The 19,670-nt window shown below is 43.0% G+C and overlaps 1 protein-coding gene across 1 annotated transcript in view; it reads left to right on the top strand.

Annotated features, from left to right (window-relative positions):
• The window catches only part of APLF (aprataxin and PNKP like factor), a 265,162-nt gene that overhangs the window by 192,541 nt on the left and 52,951 nt on the right, over nucleotides 1-19,670 (top strand). Inside the window, exon 9 of the mRNA XM_044291261.1 lies at nucleotides 9,337-9,462. Within this exon, the coding sequence (XP_044147196.1) occupies nucleotides 9,337-9,462 (126 nt within the window). The remainder of the gene's footprint in view (nucleotides 1-9,336; nucleotides 9,463-19,670) is intronic.

The raw sequence follows: 19,670 nt of genomic DNA, 5'->3' as shown, positions 1-19,670 counted from the left end.
TTGGGGATGTTATAAGGCTTAGAAGTTTAGAAGCAACTAAACAAAAACGACATTTTTAGGGACCAGTTCAGGTCTGAAGTCACTTTGCGAGGCTTACATAATAGAAACCACCCAAAAATGACCCCATCTAAGAAACTACACCCCTCAAGGTATTCAAAACTGATTTTACATACGTCGTTAACCCTTTAGGTGTTGCACAAGAGTTATTGGCAAATGGGGATGAAATTTGAGAATTTCTTTTTTTTGTCTAATTTTCCATTTTAACCCATTTTTTCCACTAACAAATCAAGGGTTAACAGCCAAACAAGACTGTATCTTTATTGCCCTGACTCTGCCGTTTATAGAAACACCCAATATGTGGCCGTAAACTACTGTACGGCCACACAGCGGGGCGTAGAGGGAAAGGTGCGCCGTTTGGTTTTTGGAGGGCTGATTTTTATGGACTGGTTTATTTACACCATGTCCCATTTGAAGACCCCTGATGCACCCCTAGAGTAGAAACTCCCTAAAAGTGACCCCATCTAAGAAACTACACCCCTCAAGGTATTCAAAACTGATTTTACATTCGTCGTTAACCCTTTAGGTGTTGCGCAAGAGTTATTGGCAAATGGGGATGAAATTTGCAAATTTCATTTTTTTGTCTAATTTTCCATTTTAACCCATTTTTTCCACTAACAAATCAAGGGTTAACAGCCAAACAAGACTGTATCTTTATTGCCCTGACTCTGCCGTTTACAGAAACACCCAATATGTGGCCGTAAACTACTGTACGGCCACACAGCGGGGCGTAGAGGGAAAGGTGCGCCGTTTGGTTTTTGGCGGGCTGATTTTTATGGACTGGTTTATTTACACCATGTCCCATTTGAAGACCCCTGATGCACCCCTAGAGTAGAAACTCCCTAAAAGTGACCCCATCTAAGAAACTACACCCCTCAAGGTATTCAAAACTGATTTTACATACGTCGTTAACCCTTTAGGTGTTGCGCAAGAGTTATTGGCAAATGGGGATGAAATTAGCAAATTTCATTTTTTTGTCTAATTTTCCATTTTAACCCATTTTTTCCACTAACAAATCAAGGGTTAACAGCCAAACAAGACTGTATCTTTATTGCCCTGACTCTGCCGTTTACAGAAACACCCAATATGTGGCCGTAAACTACTGTACGGCCACACAGCGGGGCGTAGAGGGAAAGGTGCGCCGTTTGGTTTTTGGAGGGCTGATTTTTATGGACTGGTTTATTTACACCATGTCCCATTTGAAGCCCCCTGATGCACCCCTAGAGTAGAAACTCCCTAAAAGTGACCCCATTTTGGAAACTACGGGATAAGGTGGCATTTTTTTGGGGACTATTTTTAGGGTAAATATGATTTTTGGTTGCTCTATATTACATTTTTGTGACGCAAGGTTACCAAAAATTGAAATTCTGAAATTTCATCTCCATTTGCCATTAACTGTTGAGGAACACCTAAAGGGTTAATGAAGTTTGTATAATCAGTTTTGAATACCTTGAGGGGTGTAGTTTCTTAGATGGGGTCAGTTTTGGGGAGTTTTTACTCTAGGGTACATCAGGGGGGCTTCAAAAGGGACATGGTGTCAATAAAAAAGGCCATCAAAATCGGCCTTCCAGAAACCATGTCGGTCCTTTCCTTTTGCGGCCTCCCTTTTACTGATACAGCAGTTTACGACCACAAATGTGGTGTTTCTGTGAACTGCAGTATCAGGGTAATAAATATTAAGTTTTGTTTGGTTGTTAACCCTTGTTTTATTACCGGAAAAAACTGATTGAAATGGAAAAGTGCCAAAAATAGCGGTTTTGGCACTGTTTTTTTTTTTTTTTTTTTTACTGTGTTAATCTGGGGGGTTAGGTAATGGGATATTTTTATAGAGGAGATTTTTACGGACGCGGCAATACCTAATAAGTCTACTTTTTTTTTACAATTATTTAGGTTTTTGACTATATTATCTTTTTTGATACAAATCTTTTTTTGGGTATCTCTAAAGTCTAAGGGTCATTTTTTTTTTTTTTTTATCCAATTATCTCATGTGGGGACTCATTTTTTGCGGGATGAGCGGACGGTTTTATTGGCACTATTTTGGGGGCTATATGACTTTTTTATCGCTTGCTATTAAACTTTTTGTTATGTAAGGTGACAAAAAAATTATTTTTTTGCACCTATTTTTTTTTTTTTTGACCGTGTTAATCTGGGGGGTTGGGTCATGGGGTATTTTTATAGAGGAGATTCTTACGGACGCGGCAATACCTGATAAGTCAACTTTTTTTACAATTATTTTGGTTTTAGACTATATTATCTTTTTTGATTCAAATTTTTTTGGGGGTATCTCTAAAGTCTAAGGGTCATTTTTGTAAAAAAAAAAATTATCCAATTATCTCATGTGGGGGCTCATTTTTTGTGGGATGAGTGGACGGCTTTATTGGCACTTTTTGGGGGGCTATATGACTTTTTGATCGCTTGCTATTAAACTTTTTATTATGTAAGGTGACAAAAAAAAACTTTTTTTGCACCTTTTTTTTTTTTTTTTCCTTGACCGTGTTAATCTGGGGGGTTAGGTCATGGGGTAGTTTTATAGAGGAGATTATTACCAACGCGGCGATACCTAATATGTCTACTTTTAATAAATTATTTTAGTTTTTTTTGGGTGTCTCAAGTCTGAGAACCAGTTTTTTTTATCCGATGTCAGTGCTAAATTGGGATATAAATTTAGTACTCCATGGAAGTGTGATACTCCCTGAAGCAACCGTCAATGCAGAGGCCCGGATGATCGGGGCAAGTGTCGCACTGAGTAGTTGTGTCCTTCCGTATCCCCCTCCTGCGACACACTCTGCACTTTTTTTGGGTTCGTCCCTTCTTTCCAGTATGGGGGACCACACCTGGAAAGTGTTGGCCAGGGACGATCCGGGCACCTACAGTTCCCGAGGTACTCCGGCCTGCTCTTTCCCGGTCCGAAAAGATCAGGGCCTTGAGGACTGCCTCATAGAACTGGAGGAATGTCCCTGTGCTGCTAGCGCTTCAGGATAGTACAAAAGAGTTGTACATGGCAACCTGCACCAAGTAGACCGCAACTTTTTTGTACCATGCCCGGGTTTTGCGCATGGCGTTATATGGCTTGAGGACTTGATCAGAGAGATCAACTCCTCCCATATACCGATTGTAAGCGACGATACAATCGGGCTTGAGGACCGTTGCCGCGGTACCTCGCACAGGGACAGGGGTGATGCCGTTACCATGAATTGTGGACAGCATAAGGACATCCCTCTTGTCCTTATACCTGACCAGCAACAGGTTTCCAGTGGTAAGGGCACGGGTCTCACCCCTGGGGATAGGTACCTGGAGGGGGTGGGCAGGGAGGCCGCGTTGATTTTTCCGCACGGTCCCACAAGCGGACGTGGATCTGGCGGCAAGGGACTGGAACAAGGGGATGCTGGTATAAAAGTTATCCACGTAAAGGTGGTAACCCTTATCCAGCAGTGGGTACATAAGGTCCCACACAAGTTTCCCGGTAACACCCAGAGTGGGGGGACATTCTGGGGGTTGAATCCGGGAATCTCGCCCCTCGTACACACGAAATTTGTAAGTGTACCCTGAGGTACTCTCACAAATTTTGTATAGCTTCACGCCATACCTCGCCCGCTTGGAGGGCACATACTGGCGGAAAATGAGTCTCCCCTTGAACGCAATGAGAGACTCATCAACCGCGACCTCTCTTCCAGGTACATAGGCCTCCATGAATTTGGCCCCAAAGTGATCGATGACCGGCCGTATCTTGTACAGACGGTCATGGGCAGGATCACCTCGGGGGGGACATGCTGCATTATCGGAATAATGCAGACATTTCCGGATGGCCTCAAACCGGGAGCGTGTCATGGCTGTACTGTAAAGTGGGGCCTGGTATAGGACGTCCCCACTCCAGTACAGCCTGACACTGGGTTTTTTGACCAGGCCCATATGCAGCACGAGGCCCCAAAATGTCCTCATTTCGGCTGCACTGACCGGCGTCCAGCCACCGGGCCTGGCCAAAAAGGAGCCCGGGTGTTGAGCGACGAACTGTTGGGCGTACAGATTCGTCTGCTCCACCATCAGATTTACCAGTGGGTCACTGAAAAAATGACAAAAAAAGTCATATTCAGTGTAGCCCACTGTGGAAATCTGGATTCCTGATTGGCCTACAAAATCAGGAATCACAGGCTCGTATCGCTCTGGGCTACACCAGACAAGTTCACCGGCAGGGGGCTCCGGTGGATTTAACTGGTGGGCCGGGAAACCAGTACGAGCCCCAGAGCTGCTCGTACTAGTGTGGGCCACAGGGTCCCTAACATGGCGGTCCCCTTGCTCCGCCTGGCGGCGTCTCCGCCGCCTTGGGGGCTCATCATCATCGCTAGATGATGAGGAGGATGCGGATGACAACAGGAATGTGGGGTCATCCTCATCCTCACTGGGACTCTCGGAGTCAGAGGCAATCTGGGCGTATGCCTCCTCGGCCGAGAACGTCCGGCGGGCCATAGGGGAGTGTGTGTCTGCGTGTATATGTGCGTGTGTGTAACTCTTTATTTTGTGTGCGTGTGTGTGGGGGCACGGGTGTTCACGAACTCACCCTAAAACTAACAGAAAAAAAATAAAATAAACTAACTAAAAAAAAGGGCAAAAAATGTGGGGAAAAAAATTCAAAACCGCTGATCAACCGTCCGAAGTTGATCAGCGGTGGGGTGTGCGATGCGCTAACAGTGGCCGGACACTAAGTGCCGGCCACAGTCAGCATACACGAAAAAAAAATAAATGCACCCCGAAAAAGGTGGGGGGGGGGCAGGGGGGGGGGCAAGTGGCAGCACCCCTGGGGGGTCTAGGGTCACACAGCTGTGCTGTGGACCCCAGACACCCTAACTTAGGGTGATGCAATCAAAGTTCAAAAACTAACTTTCCCTTTTTTTTCCCTGCCTAAACCAAACTTTCCCTAGCTGTCCCTATGTACCTGATGGGGTCCTGGGGGGCACAGATCGGGTCCTGGGGGGCACAGATCGGGGTGCAGGCAGCGGTGGCAGACACGTGCAGGCAGCTCCTCTCTCCTCCGGCTCCGGAACACAAAAGGAGGAGGAGAGGAGCGCCTGCCTCTTTTGAATCTGCCGCCGGACCGCCCACAGACCAATCAGAAAGCGATCCTGAGTGGTGATGTCACCATCACCACTCAGGATCGCTGGATGGTGATTGGTGGGGTGAAATCACACCACCATCACCATCCTGTTCCGGGTTATCGGGACTTCAAAGACCCGAATAACCCGGAAACGCAGAAAACCGCAGGTCTGAATTGACCTGCGGTTTTCTGCGATCGCATACATGGGGGGGTCACCGGACCCCCCGGCGCATTTGCTCCAAGTGCCTGCTCAATGATTTGAGCAGGCACGGGGTTCCGATCACCGCCCGCCGTGCGGCGGTGATCGAAAATGCACAGGGCGTACATGTACGCCCTGTGTCCTTAAGTACCAGGGCACAAGGGCGTACCTGTACGCCCTATGTCCTTAAGAGGTTAACAGATAGATCATTAGTATCACCTGGCACCCCCACTGATCAGCTGTTCCATGCAACTGACACCATACAGGAAACTATAAAGTGTACCGAGCCGACATACACTGTGCAGTTTGCTAAATTAAAGTGAATGGGTCCACATCCGACCTGCAAAAAATACGGATAGGATCTGGACAAAAAACAGTCACATGCATGAGCCCTTACTGATCTAATCAGGGCAATTTAATTTACAGTATGTGACCATACCTATGATGTCCCTTGACTTTTCTACCAGGTGATCAGTTTGTGCCTTGTGAGGGAAGCTTTTAGAATTCTTCTCATCCTTCTTTTCACTCGTCTCTCAGTCTGTGGTCTTTCATCTGACCTTGTGTTTCGATCTTCCCTTTAGTATTGATTTTCTCTCTCCATTTTCTCCATGCGTTCATCCCCTTTGCATCAAACAGAGACGTGTTCCTTCTCAGCAGTTTACATTGATGTGCTCATTGCTTAGTGGAGTCTGTTGCCGTGGTGGATTCTTTCAGTTTAGATTATTTCATTATTAGATTGCTGGAGCTGAATTACTTGTGGAGAACCCAGACCCATAAAGATACCCCTAAAATGCCCATTGGGGTGAAATAAGAGTTAGGGCTGCAGGAAAGTGCGTTATGTGACTCTTTGTGAGAGGGCTCACAAAGGCGGGGGGTAATTTGGGGAAAATGTATTCCCCTATGCCATGGATTTGGCACTAAAAAGCTGCAAAACCTGATTCTGTGACTTATTAAATGCCAATGTGACTTGATTAAATCGCAACTGGTATTTTAACGCCGCCCTCGGTAGTTTCCAAAAAGTGGTGTGGTGAGGGCAGATTTGTGGGCGCCCATCAACACACACACATTTATCATCATTTATGCCAGAAACTTACGTAAATGATGACCGACATCTACAGCAGCCACAAGCTGGAGTAGGTTTGAAGAGGCTGGCTCAGAGGCCTGGTTCCCTTCTGTTCCAGAACTACATACAGTATATCATTATTTCCTCTATATAAAGGGATGCTTATTCAGTTAGAATATGGCTCCTAATATTGCCTTTTACGAATTAGATTTTGATACCGGCATTTATTATTACTGTGTTATGTATACATTAACAACTCTTATAATATAAATAATATATGCATAATATTGTTTATACATATACTGATTTATGTGTGCACATTAAATACACTGAATATATCGTACTGTTTTCTTATTGCTATTAAAATTACACACGTCATACACAATATAATCTAATATATCTGTTGTATTCGTACACTTATCTACTTTAAAAAAAATGATTCATATTTTATTTTTATGTTTTTTTATTTATTTACTTCACGCATTACTGGGTATATATAGTAGTATGAATTAGGTTACGTTCGCATCTGAGTTTGGGGCTTCTGTCCCAGAATTCTTGAAAAATAGCATGCATGCAGCACTTTTTTCTCTGGTTCCCCCGAACAGAAACCGTATGGATCCCATTGTAGTCAATGGGATCTCTTCGGCTCTGTTTGCTTCAGTTATGTGCTGAATCTGGCACTGCCGTAATTTTCGGTGTTCTACTCCTATAATGGAGATAACACCGCTGATGTAAAGGAGATTCTTTTATGTAATTCTTTACATGGGTACAACACTTAATTGATTGTATTATGCACATTTGATATTTGTGATTCACTATGTATTTTTATCTTACTAGTTTCTATCACTTATATTTTTTTGTTTTAATCGGTATATACCAATCTTAGTTATAATACAAACATTTATCTGTAATTACTTTTTATTTATAGATATAGATGTACCAAACTGTTCGAAAACTGCATGTGGGATTCCAACCTTACCCACAAGGATAAGCCCATAGACTATGCTGCATGTTAAAAGTGCAGTGGTAATAACCCCTAATAACATGGTGTGTACTACAGGCAGAGAACCTATAATATTATCAGTGTAATGTAAAGTATAATAAATTCCTTCCATCACTGGGGGTCTTTTATTGTAGCTGTGCCACAGTTTTCCCGCATAGAAAGGAAGTAGTGTTGTTTTTTTATTTTATTTTTCTGACACCCCCAGCACTGTTCCAAAAAGTGGGTTGGGTTAGGAGTAGGTGGACCACAGGCGGGAGCTTCAAGACTCCTATAACAATGTGTGCCTCATAAAACTGGTGCACCTTACACCAGAAATCTACTCCACCGCCTCGATGGAGTAGATTTCAGTCCTGACGTGCTCCTCTTCTTCCAGCAAGTTTTTTTGAAATGCTGTCCTTTATTGACCTTCGAGTTTAAAAATTAACCTGTCACAATGTATATGTTATGGAGCAGGAGGAGCTGAGCTGACTGATATATAGTGTTTTGGGGAAAAGATTCAGTAGACCTTTAACTTTATTCATTTATATTTCTGATCTTTCCATGCTTAGAAGTCATGTGGGTAGTCTTACTCAGTCACTTACAGTCATGCATTGAAAGTTATCACTCACTGATAGCACAGCCAGCTGGACTCACTGCTACCTGCAGATCAGTCAAGTTTAAATTGGTTCTCCGAGATTTTTTAACTGGTGACCTATCCTTTGGGGATAGGTCATCAGTATGTGATCAGTGGGGGTCCCGATCAGCTGTTTTGAGAAGGCACAAGTGCTCATAGCAGTGCCGCGGCCTTCTCTCTACTCACCAAGCACAGTGCCATACATGGTATAGCGTCTGTGTTTGGTATCGCAGCTCAGCCCCATTCACCTCATTAGGGCTGAGCTACACCTTGGTCGCATGACCGATGAATGTGATTTCACATGACCTAGGCAAAGCTGGAAAAAGACCTCAATGCTACTGTGGGCGTTGGTACCTTTTCAAAAAGCTTTATGGTGAGAGTCCCAGGTGTTGGACCCCCCCCCCCCCCCCCAACTGCTGACTTGTCCTGAGGATTGGTCAACCGGTAAAAAGTCATGGAAAACCCCTTTAAAGAGGACCTTTTTAATCTGTTTTATTTATAGGAGCTAAATACCTGTACTTATGGGGAACCCCTAGCTGATGCTGCCACCTAGTTTTTTTTTTTTTTTAAACATCGCTCCCATGTACCGCTGCTCCCGCCTCAAGTTCTCGCGCTCAGTATGTAAATACTGAGCATCGGAACAGGGAGGAGGAGACGCCAGGGCTTCTTACTGGGCGTCTCCTTCTCCCCTGGATGTAGCGCGATCCAATCACATCGCAGAGCGTCACAGCCAGGGAAGAAAAACCTCCCTAGCTGTGACGCTCTCAGATGTGATAGGATCGCGGCATAGCCAGGAAGAAGTAGACGCCCATTGAGAAACCATGGCGTCTCCTCCTCCCTTTTCCGATGCCCAGTATTTACATACTGAGCGCGAGAACTTCAGGAAGGTGCAGGACCAATTTTTAGAAAAAAAAAAAAACAGATGGCACCATCACTACAGGTATTTAGCTCCTATAAGTAAAACAGATGAAAGGTCCTCTTTAACATAACATGTTCCCTATAAAGGTGTATTTTGCATTGCATTGACCGTTTGGCATATGCAATGGGAAAGGTCTTGGCGCGTACATGAACGGTATCCACAGGACTCCATAGCACATTCTACTGCACTCTTTCACACAGTGCAAAAATCATGTGGTATACTTTTTTTTTTTTTACATGGGTGACATATACCACCGTGTATAATTCTCTTGATGTATACCTCTAAAGTACACGGCTACCGAAGTGTGCAAAAAAACATTATTCAATATCATTGATCTTGTTCTTCTCCTGTTCTAACTCACAATTAAAATATATGCTTTTTCTATACATGTAGAAAAAACCCAACTCACTTCCAGGAATTCAGTCACCCGGGAGACGGTGATTACCACGACGTGGAGAATGGGAGTCAAGATGACAATGATGACAGGCCGGAGTGTCCCTACGGAACAGATTGTTACAGGTGAGAAGAAAACAATGGAGAAGTTAGCTATTATGTCATGGAAAGGCACCTTATTACCCGCTCAGCACTAATTAGCAAGGGGTGAAAGACGCCATTGTGTAGTCCGAACATCTACAACATCTTCCATAGACCAGGCAGGGGACAGTTATAATGATAGCGTGTTCTTCTATGTGCAAGTCCAGAAATTCTTGTTATTTAAACATAAAGACATCAGAGTAAATTTCTGTATTTAGATTGACATTTTCCTTAGTAACACATGTGAAGACACTGAAGACACCTCTAATGGTTATTGAGCCAGTAATGACCTTACACTTCTTGCAGCTAGTTTGTCTAAGGAAACTAAAAATGATAAACTAGATATCAGGAATAACATGTCAAAAAGTATCCAACTGACAACATTAAAGGGTTTTACCCCACATTTATTAGCTAAGGATAGGTGATAGATGTCTGAATGCTGGGTCCCCCACGTCTGGGACCCCAACCATCTCTAGAATGGTCCACAAATGGAGCGATGGTCAAGCACGTGCAGTGCCAGTCCTTTCAATGTCGACGGGACTGACAGAGTCGGGACTGCTGTTTCTGTCATAGACATTGAATGTGGTGGTAGAACTCACGCTCGACCACTGCGCCATTGAAAATTCTCACTGCAGTCATTATTCGTATTTTGCGGTCTGTAGCAATCTAGCGGTAGTAGTTAAAGGACAGGAGGTTTATAGTATTTTTTAAGATGCAAAACTCCAAATCCCCTGCATAAATATGGATTTAAAGGATGAACATGCGGAGTTCCTGCATCCACCACTAGAGGGGAGTTATAGCATATGGTTTTATTATTAACACTTTCATGACCAAGGGTCATTGATACCCCCGTGACCACGCCTAATTTTGCAAATCTGACATGTCACTTTATGTGGTAATAGCTTTGGAACGCTTTTACTTATCCAAGCCATTCTGAGACAGTTTTCCCGTGACACATTGTACTTCATGATAGTCATAAATTCATTAGAGCCGCCTACCTCAGTTAATCGCCTACCTTAAGTCAATATATTTCACCTTTATTTATGAAAAAATCCCAAATTTACCCCCAAAATTTTAAAATTCACAATTTTCAAAATTACAATTTCTCTGCTTTTAAAACAGAAAGTTATACCTCATAAAATATTTATTACTTAGCATTCCCCATATGTCTATATGTTGGCATCATTTTGTAAATGTCATTTTATTTTTTAGGACGTTAGAAGGCTTAGAAGTTTAGAAACAATTCTTAAAATTGTTAGGACAATTTCCAAAACCCACTTTTTAAGGATCAGTTGAGGTCTGAAGTCAGTTTGTGGGGCTTACATAGTGGAACACCCCCCCCCCCCCCCCCTCATAAATGACCCCATTTCAGAAACGACACCCCTCAAGGTACTCAAAACTGATTTTAGAAACTTTGTTAACTCTTTAGGTGTTCCACAAGAAAATGGAGATGACATTTCAAAATTTAACTTTTTTGGAAGATTTTTCATTTTAATCCAATTTTTTCTTTAACACATTGCGGGTTAACAGCCAAACAAAACTCTATATTTATTACCCTGATTCTGCGGTTTACAGAAACAACCCACATGTGGTTGTAAACTGCTGTACGGGCACACGGCGGGGCACAGTAGAAAAGGGGCGCTGTATGGGTTTTGGAAGGCAGAATTTGTTTGACTGGTTTTTAGATGCCATGTCCCATTTTGAATGCCCCCCTGATACACCCTTAAAGTAGCAACTCCCAAAAAGTTACCCCATTTTGGAAACTAGGGGATAAGGTGCCAGTTTTATTGGTACTATTTTGGGGTACATATAATTTTTAATTGTTCTATATTAAGTTTTTTGTGAGGCGAGGTAACCAAAAAAGTGCGGTTTTGGCAGTGTTTTTATTTTTTACAACATTCATCTGACAGGGTAGATCATGTAGTATGTTTATAGAGCAGGTTGTTACGGATGCAATTAAATCAAATATGTCTACCGTACTTTCTTTGTTTCAGTTATACATCATAAAGCATTTTTGAAAAATACATTTGTTTTTGTGTCTCCATTTTCAGAACGCCCTATTTTTATTTTATTTTTTCTGCCGATCGTCTTGTGCAGGGGCTTGTTTTTTGAAGAAAGAGTTGATGTTTTTATTGGTAGCATTTTTGGGTACATATGATTTTTTGATCATTTATTATTACATTTTATGGGGCAAGGTGACCCAAAAATTGGTTGTTTTAGAACAGTTTTTATTTATTTATTTATTTTTACAGCGTTCACCTTAGGGGTTAGGTCATGACATTTTTATAGAGCAGATTGTTACGGATGTGGCAATACCTAATATGTTTACTTTTTCTTATTTATTTATGTTTAACACAATAATAGCATTTTTGAAACATGTTTTAGTGTCTCCATAGCCTGTATTTTTTGACCAATCGTTATAGGTAGGGTTTAAATTTTTGCGGGACGAGATGACTGTTTTATTGTTACCATTTTGTGGTACATACGCCTTTTTGATTGCTTGATGTTGCACTTTTTGAAGTAAGGTGACAAATAATAGCTTTTTTGGCACTCTTTTGTTCAGCTGAGGGGTTAGGTCATGTGATATTTTTATAGAGCTGGTTTTAATCTCTTATAAATGAGCGGATATAGGAAAAGGCAATTTATTTTTTTATTAACTTTTTTTGGGTTATTTTTTACTTTTTTTATTTTTACACTTCATCAAGTCCCACTTGGATCTTGAAGATGCAGTGGGGCTTAATGTCTTTACTATACTTTGCAATGCTCTTGCATTGCAAAGTATAATACGATCAGTTTTACACTGATAGATGGCAACACTGGACGCCTTTGCAAGGCGTCCGGTTGCCACGGCAACCAGTTGCAGAACTTGGATTAAAGAGGTGCCATAACGTTTATATAAGTGCTAGCTGCATTGGGCATGTGTAAATAGCACATATATAGCCGTATGGCAGTCGTGAAGGTTTTAAGTTTAGTATGCGGTAAGCTCCCTGAAGCGATGACTGCAGGTAGCCAGCACATCATACTTTAAAGTACCTCCAATGATATAGAAAGACACTTCTAGTTCGGAGTGTGCACGACAATTGTATTTCTAAAGTCTGGAATACTACAACATACTTTTGATGCTCTTTGTTTGTAACTGAAAAAAACTGTAAATAAGAAAAAAAATTACGAGACAATAGAAAGTCAACTGCTATATAAGTAAGTTCTTTCAAAAGGGGACAATATTTACTGTACATATTCAAATGTTGTAAAAATGACAACACTGATTGGGGAGGAGTAGAGGATTACACGGCTGCAACATCACACGCTGCCCACCTGTATCCCTCCTGCTGCTTAAAACCACCATAAGGTTAAGTACATAGGAAGTATGAGGAATATAGCTTGGAATCCTTTGCACCAAGGTTTGCAAAAGGTGGTCCACTCATGCTCCCCAGAGCCCCAAATACGCACCACTATAGGCCTTGGGCAGAGAGGAGACAAGAAACACCTTTCTGGGCCTTGGGCAGAGAGTGGAATTTGATTGTAATGTGATTTACACACATAAATTATCTGTGTTTTTTAATCCAAAACACTCAATGCAACACCCTCCAATGACAACTTTTTTTAGTGCCCTTTTTTAGTGCCATTGTCACATGTACTGGTTTGGAGGCTTTTTTATCCACACTCCTCTGCATTCCCTTACTGGGTTTTATTATATTATGTATGTTAGCATATTTGTTCAATAAAGATTTACATGGTCATTATCCGCGGGTTTGTTTTTGCTTTATATAGGAGGTTTACATATAAATGATCTGTGTTTTTTAATCCAAAACACTCCATGCAACATGCTCCAATGACAACTTTTTTTTAGTGCCCTTGAAAAATAAACAGCGGGATCACAATGCAATCTATGTGACATGTAAAATGTAAGGGGGACATTTATTAAGAGCAGCGATTGAGCCTCCAGTCTTAATTCCTGTGCGCTGCCGGTGGATGCGCCATAGTTAGGTTGAGGCGCGGCCTCTACTTAACTTTTCCGTTTGCTTCCACCAGCCGTGCAACATGCTTTATCCATGCCAGCTCCCTTGCTAGCGTAGATTAAGATTATTTTCTATGATAAAAACTGGCAAGGAAAATGATGAGTGAATAGCGCCTACCGGCCCACCCACTTCCACGCCCTGCCCCCCCCCCTTTTTTGCCACATTTCAAAAGTGGCGTGAGCTGGAAAAAGTCACATATTTTGCCACAAAACACTTTTGCGACAAAATCAGTGACATAAATATGCGAAAAATTGGCATAAAAAAATGATAACTGACCCTCTAAGTTTGTACCTGGATGTAATACCACCACACTGCCACCCTTATCTGCATTTCTTATTATCAAGTATACTGGCTTCATTCATGTAGTGCCTTCCTCTCCTCTTTGGACAAATTATTAGGTACCTACGTCAATTTAATGTTTCAATTTAACTCCATTAATTATTTTTCTACTTTTTGTCCAATATCGCTGTTTAAGGCCTCATGCACACGACCGTTGTGTGCATCCGTGGCCATTGTGCCGTTTTCCCTTTTATTTCGCGGACCCATTGACTTTTCCGAAAAATCGGAAAATGCACCGTTTTGCAACCGAGACCGTGATCCGTGTATCCTGTCCGTCAAAAAAATATGACGGACAACGGTTCACGGACCCATTCAAGTCCATGGGATTGGCATCCGTGTCCGTGATCCGTGGCCGTAGGTTACTTTCATACAGACGGATCCGAAGATCCGTCTGCATAAAAGCTTTTTCATATCTAAGTTTTCACTTCCTGAAAACTCATATCCGACAGTATATTCTAACACAGAGGCGTTCCCATGGTGATGGGGAGGATTCTAGTTAGAATACACTACAAACTGTGTACAAGACTGCACCCGATCTCTTACAGGGGGCCGTGATCAGCACAATTAACCCCCCCCCAGTTTGAATATCATTGGTGGCCAGTGCGGCCTCCCCCCTCCCTCCCTCTATTGCAATAATTCGTTGGTGGCACAGTGTGCGCCCCCCCCCCTTTCCTCCCTCTATTGTAATAATTCGTTGGTGGCACAGTGTGCGCCCCGGCCCCCCCCCCTTCCTCCCTATATTGTAATAATTTGTTGGTGACACAGTGTGCGCCCCCCATCGCCCCCCCCCCCCCTCCCTCTTACCAGTAGGTGGGGCTCCCGGCCGGACACGAACATCGCAGCAGCCAGCAGGTAACTATGAATCTTCTACTATTGTACTATTGCTAAGTAATAGTACAATAGTAGAAGATTCATACTTACCTGCTGGCTGCTGCGATGTTCGTGTCCGGCCGGGAGCTCCACCTACTGGTAAGTGACAGGTCTGTGCGGCGCATTGCTAAATGAACTGTCACTTACCAGTAGGAGGAGCTCCCGGCCGGACACAGACATCGCAGCTCCCAGGTAAGTATGAATCTTTTACTATTGTACTATTGCTAAGTAACCATGGCAACCAGGGCTGCAGTAGCGTCCTGGTTGCCATGGTTACCGATTGGAGCCCCAGCGATTAAACTGGGACTCCAATCGGAACTCCGCTGCCACCAATGATCAGGGGGGGGGGGGGGAGATGGGAGGCCGCGCACTGGCCACCAATGTTGTAAATGCTATAGAGGGAGGGGGGGGGGGGCCGATGGGGGGCGCACACTGTGCCACCAACAAAATATTACAATAGAGGGAGGAATGGGGGGGGCGCACACTGTGCCACCAACAAATTATTACAATAGAGGGTGGGGGGGGGGGGGTTCGCACACTGTGCCACCAACGAATTATTACAATAGAGGGGGGGGGGGGGCGAGGGGGCCGCACACTGTGCCACCAACAAATTATTACAATAGAGGGAGGGGGGGGGGCCGCACTGGCCACCAATGATATTCAAACTGGGGGGGTCTGCCCCCTGCTGCCTGGCAGCCCTGATCTCTTACAGGGGGATATGATAGTACAATTAACCCCTTCAGGTGCGGCAATTGTGCTGATCACGGTCCCCTGTAAGAGATCGGGTGCTGCCAGGCAGCAGGGGGCAGTCATGTACACAGTTTGTAGTATATTCTAACTAGAAGCGTCCCCATCACCATGGGAACGCCTCTGTGTTAGAATATACTGTCGGAAATGAGTTTTCACGATCTAACTCATATCCGACCGTATATTCTAACATAGAGGCGTTCCCATGGTGATGGGGACGCTTCAAGTTAAAATATACCATCGCATTGGAGAAAACTCAGATCCGATGGTATAAAAGGGACTCCAGACTTTACATTGAAAGTCAATGGGGACGGATCCGTTTGAAATAGCACCATATTGTGTCAACGTCAAACGGATCCGTCCCCATTGACTTGCATTGTAATTCAGGACGGATCCGTTTGGCTCCGCACGGCCAGGCAGACACCAAAATGACTTTTTTTTCATGTCCGTGGATCCTCCAAAAATCAAGGAAGACCCACGGACGAAAAAACGGTCACGGATCACGGACCTACGGACCCCGTTTTTGCGGACCATGAAAAAATACTGTTGTGTGCATGAGGCCTTAATGGGATAGAAATGAGGATTAGACATTGTATACAAGGATATCTATCATCTATATAATTAATACACATTGCAACATACTACTTTGTTCCTGAAAACTCAAAGATTTTGATTTAAATTAAAAGTTAAATCACAAGAAATGTTATATATGAACGAGTAGTAGGGCACACCTACACTTGGACACACATAGGAGATTTAGTAAATACAATTTATTCAAACAAACACTGTATGCAATAACACATATGTATAATAACACATAAAATGTAATTAAACAAATATTTGCATGCTATAAATTCTCATAAAAATAAATAAAATCTATAAAAATGTACACTGAATCACACACTTGAATGTAGTCCTGAAAAAAGGGAGCCTGATATAGACAGAGAAGGATGGATCCTTCCAACTATGTTTGTCTGTGAAATGATGCTTGTATAGCAAGTCAGAAATATTCAGCTCTTTAAAATAGTTCGTAGTATTCAGGGAATACAAGGCAAAGTTTATAGGAGTAAGTGGTCTTGTCACTTATATTCCTTTTGTTTGGTTTTGGTGTGCCCAAAGCTCACTTTATACATGCACTAGTTCAGCAATAGTTTTTTACTCACGGTTGTGCCGGCTGTATTGCGGTTAGCGTGGCGTCCCACGTATGTTCCGCTTGCAGGCAGTGATGTAGCTTCCAGGGTATGGATCCAGGGATCTTCGGTCATCAATTGCAGGAGTGCTGCAGTTAGGAATTTGTAGGTGGAGATTCCTACCAGGTGCTCTGATTAAGCAGCAGACTGGTTTTTACTGCAGCCATCAGTCTTAGATTTTCTCCTGCCGATTTTGTTAGATACCGATCCCTTTCCTTATAGTTGGTATAAAGCGCTTCAATACTCCGGTTATATATTCAGTTTCATGGGATCCTCTTTTACCAATTTCCTTCCTCCTAATGGGTTAACTTCATTCATTACCGGATTTTTTTAAAAATATTTTTTTAGGCAGAGCTTCCTAATATATTTCTCTACACCTATCAGAGTATCAAATTTATTTAGTTGATTGGATGGTGCGAACTTGAGTCCTTTGTTTAATAGCTTTGTTTGTGGTGCAGTAAGGATAGTAGTGCTCAAATTGACAATCGCATCAGGTTCTTCTAATTGTAATGCGTGTTGAGTTTTCTTTTGTTTACCTCCTCTACGTGGTTTCTTTTTTCGTGTCTTTGTGGTTTGTGTTGGTGTCTTTCCCTGTTTTGGGGTTCTCAATATCGTGCTGTGTCCCGTGATTGTGGTGTATTGTACTGTTGATGTGTCCTGTGATAGTGATGGTCCCGACTGTTGTCTCTGTGTCTTAAAGGGGTTGTCCGGGTTCAGAGCTGAACCCGGACATACCCTTATTTTCACCCCGGCAGCCCCCCTGAGCCTAGCATTGGAGCATCTCATGCTCCGATGCGCTCCAGTGTCCTGCGCTAGATCGCGCAGGGCACGGGCTCTTTTGTTTTCAATAACACACTGCCGGGCGATAACTTCCGCCCAGCGGTGTGTTCGGTGACGTCACCGGCTCTGAGGGGCGGGCTTTAGCTCTGCCCTAGCCGTTTTAGGCTAGGGCAGAGCCAAATCCCGCCCATCAGTGCCGGTGACGTCACCGGGGTTCCTGTCAGCCCCATGGAGAGCCCCGGTACGTCACCGGAACTCAGAAAAATGCCTTTGCCCTGTGCAATTTAGCGCAGGGCAAAGGAGAGCATCGGAGCATGAACTGCTCCGATGCTCATGTCAGGGGGGCTGCCGGGGTGAAAATGGAGGGCTGTCCAGGTTCACCTCTGAACCTGGACAACCCCTTTAAGTTGTATCGGTGTGTTGGAGACTCTCTCTGTGTTACATATGGTGATTTTCTCGGTGTTCTTTGTCGTGACCTCACTTTGTGGTGAGGAGGGGTCTGATCTAAAAAATGATTTTCAGTAAATATTTCAAATCTGTATATATCTATACCAACCTCTAACAGATTTGAAATATTTACTGAAAATCATTTTTTAGATCAGACCCCTCCTCGCCAACATAGTTGGAAGGATCCATCCTTCTCTGTCTATATCAGGCTCCCTTTTTTCAGGACTACATTCAAGTGTGTGATTCAGTGTACATTTTTATAGATTTTATTTATTTTTATAAGAATTTATAGCATGCAAATATTTGTTTAATTACATGTTATGTGTTATGATACATGTGTTATTGCATACAGTGTTTGTTTGAATAAATAGTATTTACTAAATCTCCTATGTGTGTCCAAGTGTAGGTGTGCCCTACTACTCGTTCATATATACATTATTTTCCGAAGATTGGGTGTAATCTTCCTGTAGGTGCACCCACCCCCATCATTGTCCAGGAAGTGAGCCCTCTCTAAACACTATTTTCTAATACAATAAATTTTATATTACCTTGTATCAACCTATATTGTCTTTTTATCGTTGAATCTCAGGCAAACTTGTTCATTTCAAGAATATTTCCAAAAAGATAACAATTCACCATCGGCACAAAGCTTGACCCTTTATTTACAATTCGTACAAAATCTAGATTGATAAATTAATAACAGAAGATTTTAATGTTGGCTCCAATAAAAGTAAAGTTTTTACAGGGCATCGTGTGGAGCTAGAATCTGCATTTCTAACATCTACCGTATTTTGAGCAGCAGTGAAAGTTGTGCCTGGGGAAGTAGATAGGCAAATGCTTTGGCTGACAATTTTGTTGTCAGATATTTTTTGTTTGAGATTTTACGGACTGTGTTCCTTTTCCTCACCTGCTCCAGGTCAGGACTGTGTGCCAGATTGCCTATACTGCTTTGTGTTTTATTCTCCAGAAAAAATACAGGCCTTGATTTATCATCCCTTCATTCCAGAATTCTGGCTTCAAAAAGTCACAAATTTAGTTTTTTTGTGACTTTTTGGACTCATTTGCGTTTGAGCTTTGAATTTAGCTTTAATGGGTTGTCCAGCTTTCTGAGCCTTTATGGCTTACTCCCACCGCATCGGGTCTGTGGAGGAAAGCATACTTACCTGCTTCCTGTCTTTCCGGTCCAACTCCTTTAGTCCACCACTTCCATTGCTTCACCCCAGCCCCCACCTATAAACATCCAGTGGTCATTTGTGTGGCTGGAGTCAATGACTGGCCACAGTCGTGATGTGTCCCTCAAGCATCATGTCTTTGGGTCACATCCTGCTTGAGGAACACATCACTACTGCTGGTAGTCATTAGCCACAGCGGCATATGTGATCCTTAAACCCAGCCCTCGGAAGTTTATAAGCAGAGACAAGGGAGAACACAGACAAGCCTAAAATAGACAGTGTTACATGTTCTTCTTCACCAAAATGCTGTCTTGGCTAAGTTGGGCTCCTTTTACATTAAAAACATATTTCTGAATCTCATACATTGTCTCCAAAGCATTACATGGTTAACATCTAAATAAAAAGATTAGTAAGTACTTTATTTTTCACCCTATACGACACACCTGTCTGTAAGATGGACCTAGGTTTTTGAGGAGTGTTAATCAGAGCCCTTGTCAGACCCTCCCCACCCATGTTAATTAGACCCCAGCTCAGACCCCTAATCAGACCTCCGTGGTTAATCAGACCTAAGATCAAATCCCCAATGTTAATCAGACAACGTATGTAACTGTGTACCTCTCACCTGAGCT

This window comes from Bufo gargarizans, chromosome 4, assembly GCF_014858855.1.
Source record: "Bufo gargarizans isolate SCDJY-AF-19 chromosome 4, ASM1485885v1, whole genome shotgun sequence".
In the NCBI taxonomy this organism is placed as follows: domain Eukaryota; kingdom Metazoa; phylum Chordata; class Amphibia; order Anura; family Bufonidae; genus Bufo; species Bufo gargarizans.
This window is presented reverse-complemented; position numbering and strand designations above follow the sequence as displayed.